The 13,649-nt window shown below is 39.2% G+C and overlaps 1 protein-coding gene across 2 annotated transcripts in view; it reads left to right on the top strand.

Moving 5' to 3' along the window:
* SLC6A16 (solute carrier family 6 member 16) overlaps positions 1 to 13,649 on the top strand; it is a 53,750-nt gene that overhangs the window by 11,433 nt on the left and 28,668 nt on the right. For both annotated transcript variants that reach the window (XM_034423297.3, XM_087891880.1), the window contains exons 2-5: positions 1,910 to 2,087; positions 7,243 to 8,063; positions 10,491 to 10,648; positions 13,126 to 13,252. In XM_034423297.3, coding sequence (XP_034279188.2) covers positions 7,868 to 8,063; positions 10,491 to 10,648; positions 13,126 to 13,252 — 481 coding nt within the window. In that variant the 5' untranslated portion in view covers positions 1,910 to 2,087; positions 7,243 to 7,867. The remainder of the gene's footprint in view (positions 1 to 1,909; positions 2,088 to 7,242; positions 8,064 to 10,490; positions 10,649 to 13,125; positions 13,253 to 13,649) is intronic.

Genomic DNA, 13,649 nt, shown 5'->3' on the forward strand with positions numbered 1-13,649 from the left:
GAAAACTTTGGGCTTAGTGATGGTTTTAAGTTATTAAATTAAATAAGTTAAATTCACCAGAAAAAAGACAGTCTTTTGGAGGTGGTAGGGTATATTTGAAGTGTTGGCCATAGCGTTGGCTCTCTCACCAATTCTCTGCCATGGAAGGTGGTTTTCGGTTAGAAAATGGCTCCAAAGCATCCATTTATGGTACTAAAATCCCGTGCCTAACCTAGTTCACCACCATAGCATCCATACTGCACCATTCCAGATGTGGCTAAGTGTAAAAGAAGAAGGGCTGATAATCATTCTCCATGTTTGTACAAATCACTATAGCTGTGGCCTCAGCAGTTCAGGGCTTCAGACAGGTCCTAAAATTATTTAATTTCCAATGGCTTTTTCCCAAAAGTTTTTGTGGAGTTCTTCCTGGAATGAAATTGCTTTAAAACACTTTAGGTAATCTATAATTATATGTTGTTCCTTGGCATTTAGCTTTTTATTTTTTACTAATAAATATCTTAAGATTTTAATTAAGGTTAATAATATAATGAAAAAAGAAGCAGCAGAGGTATAGAAAAAGCAAGTTGTACATAAAAAGGTTTAGAAACACAATGAAAGTAACAACATATTAAATTAAAATGGCATTAATATAAATATAAATACTAAAATATACTTTTGAAAGTTGGAATTAGTGTTAAAGTAAATCAAATTACAATTAAATCATTGTAGAGTAATTCGCAGCCTTGACCAGTATAAGTGGATTTATAAATTACTGTACCACTCAAAGAAAAATAACAAGATCTGTAGTTTTGGAAAAATGTAACAATTTAGTAAATCACCAAAAATTAATGTTTATAGATTAGATGCTATATTCTTATGTTAAAAAGAACCTTGAAACTCAGTTAAATTCAATAGCAAATTTATTTTCTAAATATAAAGTTGTTTTGACATTGTTACGTAATTCCACAATTTAATTTTTCTATAGAAGGAACTATTCATCCTTTCAGTAAGGACAGAATAGTCTAGCAGATGTTCCCATCTATTGTACTATACAAACTCAGTTCAGTATATTTTGTATGAACATAAATTTTAGTATTAATTTATAAAAAGATAATAGAAAAGAAAAATCCATCTTTAATTTCTGATTCATTCTCTTATAAATCCTTTTCCAGAATTGTGGAATTGCCTTACATACAACATTGTTACCAAAAGTGGAAGAATGATCCAGCCTGACTTGCATTTCCAGCACTTTTTAGAAAATAAATTTTAATATTAATAACAAAAGTTCTATTTGATATTCCCATTGTTGGGTATCAATTGTTCTGTTAAAATTCTGCATTCAATTGATCATACAGTCTAAACTTGTTCATTTTCTGAACCATATTTCAGCAGTATAACATATAAAATGATCTGAGTGATAGATTTCATATTATATGTTTTCATGTTATATGTCAAATCTTATTTTGGAATTTCTTTGGGATTATTTTACGTATTAAAGCCAGTGTGTTGTCTGTTACCATTCTGAGAGAAAATCTCAAAAGACTTCATCTTTGTTTTATTAATAATTTTTGAAGTCTGTATTAATTCTCTCCCCATTATTCAAATGTCTTTGTTCAATTCTCCAGAAAATTAAATATTTAATATCAAAAGAAGTAATGATAAATCTGGATTTTTCAGCTGTATTCATTCCATATTTTTAGCATGCTATCTAATCCCTTATAGCTATATTTTGTTTTATTGGCATCAGATCAAACATACTTATTCAACCCATGGTCAGATTGTATCATTTTAAAATGGTTGTTTCATTGAAATTGGAGAAATTGTGTAATTTTATGTCGCTTGTAAGGTTTTAGGCTTTTTAATAGCAAATATACAAATAAATGAATTTTTGAATGAACAATATTAATTTAAGGCTGTTACCCTGTTTCAGAGACTGCTGCACCACAGAAATTTCATTTCTGTGAAATGAATCCAGTGAAATCCAGAATCCAGTGAGCTTCTGTGAAAAAATCCAGAAGCTGCAAAAACGGAGGAAGGTGGGCACACTGCCCTGAAACACATTTGCCCACTGCATTCTTGTGTGATCCTATGAAAAGCCTACTTCATAGGTAAGTTCACAGACCCTGTATCCTCTTGAGTAAATGGGATTTAATTGGAACCAGGATTATCTTTGTCCCTTTTTATCATAAGCGAAACAGAATCAAACTATATTAGGCAAACCAAGATTGTTTGTTCTTACTGCTAAGGACTATTTTAGGCAAAGATAATTATTTCCACAGTCCTTTTAACAGGACTTGTTTGAACAGAACAGTCAGAACTAAGCCTGAAATTTGGGCTTTGCAAAATACAAGATTATAGAGCTGTGTTAGAGCATCTATGTTGCACACAAAAGTTCCCAGATTCCATTCTTGACATTTTTGATAGAAATATCAGGAGTCAAATATAGAAGCTAATTAGAAATACCTCTGTGCCATTCATAGGTTGGTCGGCTTTTATTAAAAATAAATGATAAGGAGACTTGGACTAATACACCACCTGACATTCATCTACAGTTTCCTCTCATTCCAGATGTTTTCTCTATTCTGATAAAGTTCTGAAGACAGGTTAAAGCCTGGAGTGATCTGCAAAATATTATAAATTCAATTCTTCGGTTCAGCATTGAACTATTGTCTCTCCCTAGCCTTATCTATTAGAGGCAATTAAATGTACCCTGAACACTTTTGCTTAGGAAACCAACTGCCATATCATGTGAAAGCTCTTTTGTAATTGACCCACAAACACCCATAAACACACTGGTCTTGCTTCATAATTTGGTGTAAGATAACTGCCTTGAAGAACCGTCATTTGTGTGTAATTTGCACAGCTAAAGATAGAAAGGTCTCTCCCAATTTGTGGTAGATTAAGATTAGCAAACAAAGCCATGGAGTATTTGCAGAGGACAACTGGCACTTATAATCTTGTTCCAGTACTACTCCCTTTTTTTAATTCCCTCTCCCTTGGTGGCTGGCACCCATTGCTGCCTTTCATATCTAACCTTGGCTTCCCTTATTCCATGAAGGTTAGATCAACCTCAGTTTCTCATTATGAGGAATAATTTTTTGCATAGACGGTGGAACTGGAAAAAAAAGAGAGAGAGCAGAGAACAAAGGATCACCACTGGCACAAAGCCAGTCTTATTGTTGGAATTAACTTTCCTAATGAAGATTGCTCTCTCTCTCTCACACACACACACAGTTTTGTTGTTCAGTCTGACTTTATGGACCATAGCATGCCAGGCCCACTTCCTCCTCTGTTTCCCGGAGTTTTTCCAAAATTCATGTTCATTTCACCAATGATACTATCTCACCATCTCATTCTCTGCTGTCCCCTTCTCCTTTTGCCTTCAATCTTTCCCAAAATCAGGTTCTTTTCGAATGAGCCCTCTCTTCTCATTAGGTGGCCAAAGTATTTGAGCTTCAGCTTCAGCATCTGTCCTTCCAAAGAACGATCAGGGTTGATTTCCTTCAGGATTGACCGATAATGCTTAATTAAATAATCCTGATTTTTAGATCTTTACAGACTAATGTCAGCATCATCACTTGGGCTCCAGAAAGCAATTTCAGTTTTGGTATTGTATGGTCCTATATTCCATTTACCAATGGAGTAGTTGCATGCTGCACCATCTGGAATTTCTCTGTCCTAAAAAGAACATTCCTATAGACTATATGACAACAATCCTGTTGTGAGATGATTAGGCCCAGGCTATGTGTATGCTCTTTTAGCACAGGGATCTCCAAACTTGGCAATTTTAAGACTTGTGCATGGCTGGCTGAGGAATTCTGGAAGTCCACCGGTCTTAAAGTTGCCAAGTTTGGAGACTCTTGCTTTAGCAGGAATGACATTTCATTCAGATCAGGCTACCTTCCTTATTCTTAAGCTGAAGAATCATCTGTCCAGAGCAGTGGTGGGTTCTAACCGGTGTTACCACCGGTTCGCTTTGCGCATGTGCTTTGCACATGTGCGCTACATGCAAGTGCATTCAATTAAAATACAGCTGAGGCATGGCAATTCGCTCTGCCGTGCCTTGCAGCTGGGCAAAAAACAAAGGAATAAAGGTAGATATACCGTGGGGAGCGGGGCGGGGGAGGGCCCAGCTGATGGGCAGGGCGAACCAGTTCGCTCTCACATCAAGATTTCCTCTACCGGCTCTCCTGAACCAGGAAGAACCAGTAGCAACCCACCACTAGTCCGGAGCCCCCATATGTTTCAGGCAGTAAGTACCCAGTTAAGAATGTCCAAGTTACAGACAAAATAGGGGGAGGAAGTAGTATTATGTATGTTTGCTGCCTTGAATTATTTATAAAGTAATAAACACAGTAATTATTTATTTAAAGCAATTGTTTATAAAGTATCAAACACGGGATAAATAAACTTGGTACTTATGAATGGACTGCCTGTTACTAAAAACGGTGGAGGGTATTCTTTGTCAAGATGATAAACCATTGAAGCTGTGCAGTGTTTTCATGAAGTGTTGAAGCCATGCGTTTTTAATATACAGTTTGTCAGCTCAAGGGAAGAGAACACTTTCCATCATTTTTAGTAACAGTCCATTCATAAATACCACTTACATACAAATTCAAAAAAAGATTTAGGGATGGAACTTGTTCTTAAACCGGAGACAGTCTGTACTAAGATTCAGCTTTATTTTATTAGCCCTCATTCACTTCAGACAATTGTCAGACACCTGGTTAGCCCTTCCTGTTTGAAGGGAAAGTATGTGGAGGAAGTTGATTACCATCTGCACACGGATGACGTCACACTTCACATGTCTAGATGACCATCCCTTGTGGGTTATTGCAGAGGAGCAAATTAGAACTAAAGCAGGGGTGTGAAACTCGCAATGACACGTTGTCACGTGATGTATTGCTATTTTTTCCCCCTTCACTAAAATGGGGGTGGGGTACCCAGCGCATGACGCATCTGGCCCACAGGCCGTGAGTTTGACACCCCTGAAATAAAGGCTCCCACAGTGCAACCACGCTGAGGATGGAGTAACTTTCCACTACCACTATAACTTAAAAATTCCAGCTCCAGCTCCTCATTCACAGAGCTACTACTCCACTGATATTCCATGATCAGTAATGTCAAAAGATCCACATGAATCTGCATAGTAGCACTTTCTGAGGATCATTATTCATAGCAACCAAACTATTTCAGTGCTCCACTCAGATCTGAAACCAAACTTTAACTCAGAATATGCAGAAGTGAAAAGAAGTAGGGAAGTTTGCCTAGGATTATAAAGGAGAACAAGAAAGGAGCGAGAAGTAGCTATGTAAATCTCATTGTCAGATTGGCGAGTTTGATCTCCTTTAATGAGGTTTACATAGCTACTGCTTTTTTCTTTTGTATTCTCCTTTATATTATAAAAGACTTAAGCGGAAATAGATTTGAATAATTTATTTTTGTTAATGTTTTTAGTTCTTATAACTAAAAGAAATAACTGAAGTGTTTCTGACAGTTAATAGTCTGTAGAAAAAAATGAATGAATATCTTTATTCAACATGGTAAATCCAGGTTTTTCCTCAAGATAAATCTACTACCCCTCCCCCGACAAATGGAGAATTTCCTCACGTTTTCTCTTTCCATCTCCGGCTATTTCATGAGAGCTTGCTTTTCTTTCTCAGCCACAAACAGCCATTCTGTTTGTTTAGAGAGAGAGAAAAAAAAGAAAGTTTCAAATTTACCAGGACATTTTGTAAAGCATCTAAATTATATGTGCTTATGTCAATTTGAATAATTCTAGAAACCACCATTAGGACAAGAAGAATGCACACTTTGAAGCAGTTTGAATCTCCCTGACCAAGTTGGAGACATGTCCAAAAAAGAGGGTTGAAAAGCATGTTGTTCTGGGGAACATTTGGCTCTAAAGAAGCATTTTTTTTCACTTAATGAAAGTGAATGCTTATTAAGTTTCTGAATATGGGACCAAAAACAGTTCCAGAACAGGCAAGGGCTTGATTTATCTCCCCTGTTACTTTCCCTTCAATTTCAGGCAAAAAAATGTGTATTACTATGTCTCCTTCTCCTTCTCCTTCTCCTTCTCCTCCTCCTCCTCCTCCTCCTCCTCCTCCTCCTCCTCCTCCTCCTCCTCCTCCTCCTCCTCCTCCTCCTCCTCCTCCTCCTCCTTCCCTTTCCCCTTCCCCACCCCTTTCCCTTCTCTTCCTCTTCTTCTTCGCCTTCCCCACCCCCTTCGCCCCCACATCCTCCTCTTCTCCTTCTCCTCCTCCTTCCACCTCCTTCTCCCCTCTCTCTTACACATTCACATCAGAATTCAGAAATGCAGTGCTCCACAGAATTTACTTTGGTATAGCAATTAAAATTGGGCATGGGCCCTATCCTCAAGGTTATCAGCCAAAAGTTTACACGCACAAAAGAAGGGAAGGGAGATCAGTTTGATATTGCCAAAACAAACTGGTAAGCTCTTCACAGAACATTCTATCCCGATGTGGCCAGTCTGAATTTTTAAAAAGATTTTCCTCTTCAGACGTAATTGCTGAGGCAATTATTGGTGCCTTTTAGTCCTTTCTCCAGTACTATATCAGTGGTACTTTTCCCTTGTTTTACTTTTGGATCCTGAAAGCAGGTTCCCTTTGTGGCCAGTGACTAGGTTGTTTTTATGTTTGCTGTACCAATTCACTGGGAAGGTGGCCCAATTTTCATTCTTCATCCTGCAAGCTACATGCAAACTGAGCTGAGGACATTATCCTTAAACTTCTAACCTGGTTGAACCTACATTTTGAATTAAATTTCATTTCCTGGTTTGGAGGCACCTTTCGTTTGTCCAGGCCAGAAAAAGGAACGAACATACATACATACATACATACATACATGACAAACATTGATCTATTAGAGTAACACTGGTGTGTGTAGAAGATAGATAGATAGATGGATGGATGGATGGATGGATGGATGGATGGATGGGAGAGGGAGAGAGCAGTGTTTCTCAAATTTAGCAACTTTAAGATGTGTGGACTTCAACTCCCAGAATTCCCCAATGGCTTGGAATTCTGGGAGGTGAAGTCAAAAGTTGCCAAGGTTGAGAAACACTAATACAAAGGAAGGAATCATCTGGCAGTTCTCTGAATTTGAGGGACGTTTCTGTTTTTTCCAAACTGGTGTTTTAGAGCCAGGATTGTGGCTCCTTAATTAATCTTAACATTTCAACTAATTGTTTTGGGTAGGTTGTCCATTTGTTCAACCTTTCTGTTGCTGTTCTTTTTCTAGATTTGCTTCTTGAAGAACATCCTCCAGCATGCGTATATAAATAAATCATATTACATGTGCAGTTCATTAAGCCAAATAAAGTATTTTTTCTCATTTAAAATTCTGCTATTCATGCACACAGTGACCCAAAACAAATTTGATAGGTTATGACTAAAGACAGATAAGTTCATTGAAATACGTGCTGAACATATCATCAAAAACTTCTTGTATTGTATTAATACTATACATGCACACATAACACACATACACATTTTATCTTTTCAGATATACTTAGGACATGCTAGTGCCTCTGTAGTTGCATGACAGTGTGAGGGCAAAAAGCTGTTTTCAGATACTAAATACCTGACGTATGCGCATACATTTCCTATCAAATAAGGGATCTATTGTCAATGTGCAAAGATTCCATACACTTAGAAGAGTGTAGTTAAGCTTTTTCTAGTGCTACACTTGAAGAAGAAGAAGATCAGGGAAGAGGGAAAACTGCTGTGTACACTTCTAAGCTGCTGTGTACACTTCTAATCAAGCAGAGACTAGTATTTAGGTGTGTCAAAGGAACATAAGTTCTACATTCACAGTGTGTATCCACATATTCATTGGTGTGTTTGGTTGCACACACTCTCCCTTGATGGAGAAATCCAAAGCAGACCTAGAAGTAGCTGGAGATCCTGAGGGTGAATCCCATCAAGATCTTTTGTCTGAGGAACCAGATGCCCGCCCTACCTGGGGATCAAAAGCTCAGTATATTCTCGCCCAGGTTGGCTTTTCTGTTGGACTTGGCAACGTCTGGCGTTTCCCCTACCTGTGTCATCAAAATGGTGGAGGTAAGTTGACTTGGGCAGTTCTGCCAAATTTGGGACTTGGATTCTATTGCAAGATTCTCTCCTTATTTCTAAGAAATTATGACTTCTCAGAAATGACTCTGAAGTAGCATCTTATAAAGCTCTTGTTATAATTTTGGTATCTTCATCCTTTTACTATTCTGTATGTATGTAATATCTATTAGTTCCCTGTAAATGGAAAAGGACTGATTTTCTGAGTTGAAGTGCAAATTTGAGAAATAGCAAATAGACCACTTTAGCAGTTTGGCCAAAAGCAGACAGACAACCGAAGTGGTGGATTTGTTACAGAATACATTCTCTACCATTTAAATACTGTGGTGTGAGAATTGGATACTCTGGATTTTCACAATTTTAGTTATCTAGTTGTCCAGAACAAGCTTCCAAAGATCACCCACACACTCAGTTTCTAAACAGTGTTGTGTCAAATTGATGCTTTTTACAATAAAGAAAATTATCCCCCTTTCTAAAACATTTGGAAACAGTATTTTTAAACAATCATCTTTTAATTGTAACAATAAATCTATCATACATGTGATCCATTTCATCAGCTTTAAAAGGGTTCAAAACTTTAAGGTAGTGGTCACCAGTCTTTCCAGCTTGGTGGCGTGGTGGGGAGAGAGAAGATGTTCTGGGTGAGTGGCAGATGCATGTGTACACAGCCCACTGCTCACACAAATGGAGCTTTGTACGCGAGTGTGTGTGCCCACTGCTCGCAAAAGTGGAGCTTCATGTGCAAGGACCACTTGCACAACCTGTTTCTGAACAGGCCGTGGCCTGACTGGCCCAGGGGTTGGGGACCCGTGCTTTATATATGGATATAAATCGGGGTGAAATGCTCCCAGTTTGGACCGGATCGCCCGATCCGGTAGTGATGGAGGTGGGTGGTTCGGAGAACCGGTAGCAAAAATACCTGCCTCCCCCTCTCTCTCTCCCATGTCCAGCTGAGCCACACAGTCATCAGAGGCTATTTTTTTACTTTTAAAAGCATTTTTTCTACAACCTCTTCGGGCACAAGGGCCTGGTGGCTCAGCAGACTGATAGCATTGTGATTAACACCAGCTGTCTGCAATTACTGTAAGTTTGAATCTCACCAGGCTCAAGGTTGACTCAGCCTTCCATCCTTTCTAAGGTAGGTAAATTGAGGACCCAGTTTGTGGGGGCAATAAGCTAACTATGTATAAATATACAAAAGTATGAAGGCTATTGCTTAACGCATTGTAAGCTGCCCTGAGTCTCCGGAGAAGGGCGGCATATAAATCAAATTTTTTTAAAAAGTGCTTTTAAAAGTAAAAAAAAAAGCCTCTGATGATCGCGCAGCTCAGCTGGGATCGTCAAAGGCTTTTAAAAGAAAAAAACCCTTTTTTTCTTTTAACTGCCTCTGACAATCCAAGCTGAGTTGCCTGATTGGCAGAGGCTTTTTTAAAAAGCCTCTGACGATCAGGCAACTCAGCTGGGATCCTCAGAGCCTTTTGAAACCATTTTTTTACAACCTCTTCAGCGAAGAGGTTGTAGAAAAAAATGGTTTTAAAAGTTAAAAAAAAAATGGCCATGCCCACTCAGTCACATTACACCCCCAGCCCCCCACCAAGCCACGCCCACAGAACCGGTAGTAACAAATTTTAGATTTCACCACTGATATAAATGTCTGGTTAAATAGGTGCTTAAGGGGGGAAAAAAAGCACAGAAAGAGGACAGAGGCATAAATGCAAGAGACATTCAGAATTTTGATCCACAAACTATATTAGTTTAGTTTAGTTTAGTTTAGTTTATTTGATTTATACACCGCCCTACTCCCAAAGGACTCAGGGCGGTGAACAGCCACAAGATAAAAACACATAAATACAAAATTTAAAAACAGAATAAAACCGAATTAAACAATTTGGCCGAAGACAGATTTAAAACACCCCAATAAATTAAAAACAAATTAAAATTTGCGTTTTAAAAAGGGAAAAAATTAGGCCAGGCCAGCCTGATGGAATAAAAAGGTCTTGAGAGCGTGGCGGAAGGTGCGTATATCCGGGATCCTCCGTATCTGCTTAATCTGTTTACAGCCAGTTTGGTGTAGTGATTAAGGCACTAAGCTAGGAACCAGGAGACCCTGAGTGCTAGTCTCACCGTAGGCACAAGGCCAGTTGGGTGACTTGGGCTGATCACTCTCTGCCAGCCCTAGGAAGAAACCGATGGCAAATCACTTCTGAAATCTTGCCAAGAAAATTGCAAGGACTTGTCCAGGCAGTCACCAGAAGTCACAAAATGACTTAAAGGAACACATTAAAACAACAAAAAAGCTCTACTAGTTTACTGGTGCATCACCTTTCCCCTTAGTTTAGCCTGATTCAGGAGACTGTTATTTGTGGAATAATTGCCAGAACGACTGGAATCCATAAAATGTTGCCTCTTGTTGGACAGGTTCCTTTCTGCTTTTATACCTGCTGCTCCTCTTCATCATTGGAATCCCTCTCTTCTTCCTGGAGCTGGCTGCTGGGCAGATTATCCGACAAGGCAGCATTGGCGTCTGGAAACATATCAGCCCTCGCCTAGTAGGCATCGGCTTTGCAAGCTGTGTGGTGAGTGCCATGTCACCATTCTTCCAAGTCTGACATTTATTTGTATGTCTTGGGGGGAAAAAAAAAAGCCCTTCAAAATAAACCTACCGGTGAGAAAAATACAACTGGTTAACCTTTCTAGTAATCAAAAGGAACTTTTTTATTTTTTAACTTACATACTTCCTTACTATTTGTTTGTTTGCTGCCTGTCTTGCCACCAGGCAATCCTTGGCAGATTACAGCCTATATATTTTCCCTATTCCCCATCACCCGTTTTTCTTTGTTAGCTTCTGTGAGGAGGCTTCGCACCATCCGAAGCAGAAAAACTAGATTCTATAATAGCTTTATACCAGATAGTATCAACCTTGTTAAATCTCAAGACTCTTTTTTTATCCATTATGTATTCTAAATCAGGGGTCCCCACTAATGGGCTGTGAGGGGTTTGCAGCTGGACCATGGAAATGGCCAGCACGCATATGTTCATCTTCACTTGAGCGAGCAGTGGGCAGGCACATACGCACATGCTCCATTTGTGTGAGTGGCAGGCAGGCAGACATACTGCATGTACAAATGGAGCTGCGCACACACTTATCGGCCGCTTATGCAAACCTCCCCACCCCCTGCTGGTTTGCAAAGCTGAAAATGTTGGGGAACTCGTGTTCTAAATGGTCTGTGATTGTGTGTGTTTGCGTATACATGCAGATACATACATTGTGTGTGTGTGTGTATATACACACAAACACATACATGCATGCATATAAATACATACTTGTGGGCATCAGGATTTCATTGTTTTAATGTATGTCAATGTGTTCATAGAAAATAGTGACAATAAAGGTTATCTATTGGGTGGAAATGTTTACCCCAGTGGTGAAATGTAAAATTTGTTACTACCGGTTCTATGGGAGTAGCTTGGTGTGTGTGGGGGTAATATGACTTAGTGGGCGTGGCCAACTTTTTTTTTTTTACTTTTAAAACCATTTTTTCTACAACCTCTTTGGCTGAAGAGGTTGTAAAAAAAATGCTTTTAAAGCCTCTGGCGATCCCAGCTGACTTGCTTGATCGGCAAAGGCTTTTTTTCCCTTTAAAAACATTTTTTCTATAACCTCTTCGGCCGAAGAGGCTCTTTTAAAAGCCTCTGATGATCCCGCTGAACCGCGCGATCATCAGAGGCTGTTTTTTAAACTTTAAAAGCATTTTTTCGGCCAAAGACGTGGTAGAAAAAATGCTTTTAAAAATAAAAAAAAAGCCTCTGATGATTGCACAGCTAACTGGGCAATGGGGTGGGGCAGGGATTTTTGCTACCGGTTCTCCGAACCACCCGCCTCCATCGGTACCGGTTCGGGCGATCCGGTCCAAACCGGGAACATTTCACCCCTGGTTTACCCTCTGCTACCTACAAGCATACTCTTATGGTCTAAAAAAAGATAAACCGGTTGTTTTGCAACAGTTCAAAATTATACCAATAGCCTCCCACCGACCAGTCCGTTCCCACAGAGAGGGTCTCCTCAGGGTGCCATCAGCCAAGTTATGTCGGCTGGCGACACCCAGGGGGTGGGCCTTCTCTTTGGGAGCCCCAGCCCTGTGGAATGAACTGCCCCTAGAAATACGTAAGATCTCCGACCTCCGGGTGTTTCGCTGCACACTGAAGACCCTGTTGTTCCGCCAGGCAGGGCTATCAACATAATAATTTTAAATTGGGGTATTTTAATTTTTGGGGTTTTAAATCGGCCAAATCTATTTAATTATTTTAATTTTTAATCATTGTTTTGTCCTGTGTTTTAAATTGGCTGTACACCGCCCTGAGTCCTTCGGGAGAAGGGCGGTATAGAAATAAAATTATTATTATTAAAAAATTATTATTATACTGGCTACCCAACTTAGTTCTGAGGTTCCAATAGCCAGGAAGGCTCCCTGTGGTCATCTGAACACATTTTGGATGCTCAGCAGTGAGCCTGTATGAGCCTGTATTTGCAGCCGTTTGCAGTGTCCCACAATCACATGAGCACAATCTGCAAAGTTGAAATCTGATGTTTTTTCTAGTTTTTAATAAAAAAAAACTCATAGCAAACAATGGGTTTGTTTAGCAACCGCTGCGTCTTCAAATGTTTTTAGATTGTGTTTGCTTGTGATGTGATAGAAGGAAAAGAACACATGACTGGAGAACTATCTTATTAAAAATATTTAATTTGAATTAATGAAATCATAGATGAAACCAAACCTAATTTAGTTTTATTTTGGCCTGCTCCCTACTGTTTAGAGTGTAATCCTCAACCTGGAAAAGCTTGGAATGGCTAGTCCATAGGTCTGAAAAAAATGCATATCTCTGTTTTGGAAAATAGGAATATTTCAGAAGTTTAGCATGTTCTAAACACATTCCTTTTCAAACGTTTTTGACATAATCTGTAGTTTGTCTGCAAATGGTCCCTCTTCATCAAAATAAGTATCCATGTTCAGGGATAATGTGGAACGCTGACTCCTTTTGCCTTTCCTTTTAGGTGTGTTCTTTTGTTGCCCTATATTATAATGTCATCATGGCATGGAGTCTTTTCTACTTGGGTAATTCTTTCCAGTTTCCCCTTCCGTGGAGTGATTGCCCAGGAGCAGAAAACGAAACAGCTGCAGGTAAGTGGAAACACAGGAAACAACAGCCATTCATGGCCTTTTCGGTTTTTTGTGGCATCTCTGTATCACAAAATTATGCTGCTTTTAACAAGGATTCCTCCACACCGTTTCCAACCTTGAGAAGTGGGGTGGAACAGTGGTTTAATCAGCTCTTCCCCTCCTAACTAAGTTTCAGCCTCTAAGACTGTTCAGAATACTGATATTGAAATATCAGGAGTTGGTTGAGTAGATCAGTCCCAACTGTGGTTTGACAATTACAGGTAGCCCTCAATTTACAACCACAAAATTTAAGCCCAAAATTTCTGTTGTTAAGTGAGACATTTGCTAACTTAATTTTGCCCCATTTTACAACTTTCTTGCCACAGTTATTCATTGGATCGCTGCAGTTGATAAATTA

This window comes from Pantherophis guttatus, chromosome 4, assembly GCF_059756535.1.
Source record: "Pantherophis guttatus breed Tessera chromosome 4, ASM5975653v1, whole genome shotgun sequence".
Classification (NCBI taxonomy): domain Eukaryota; kingdom Metazoa; phylum Chordata; class Lepidosauria; order Squamata; family Colubridae; genus Pantherophis; species Pantherophis guttatus.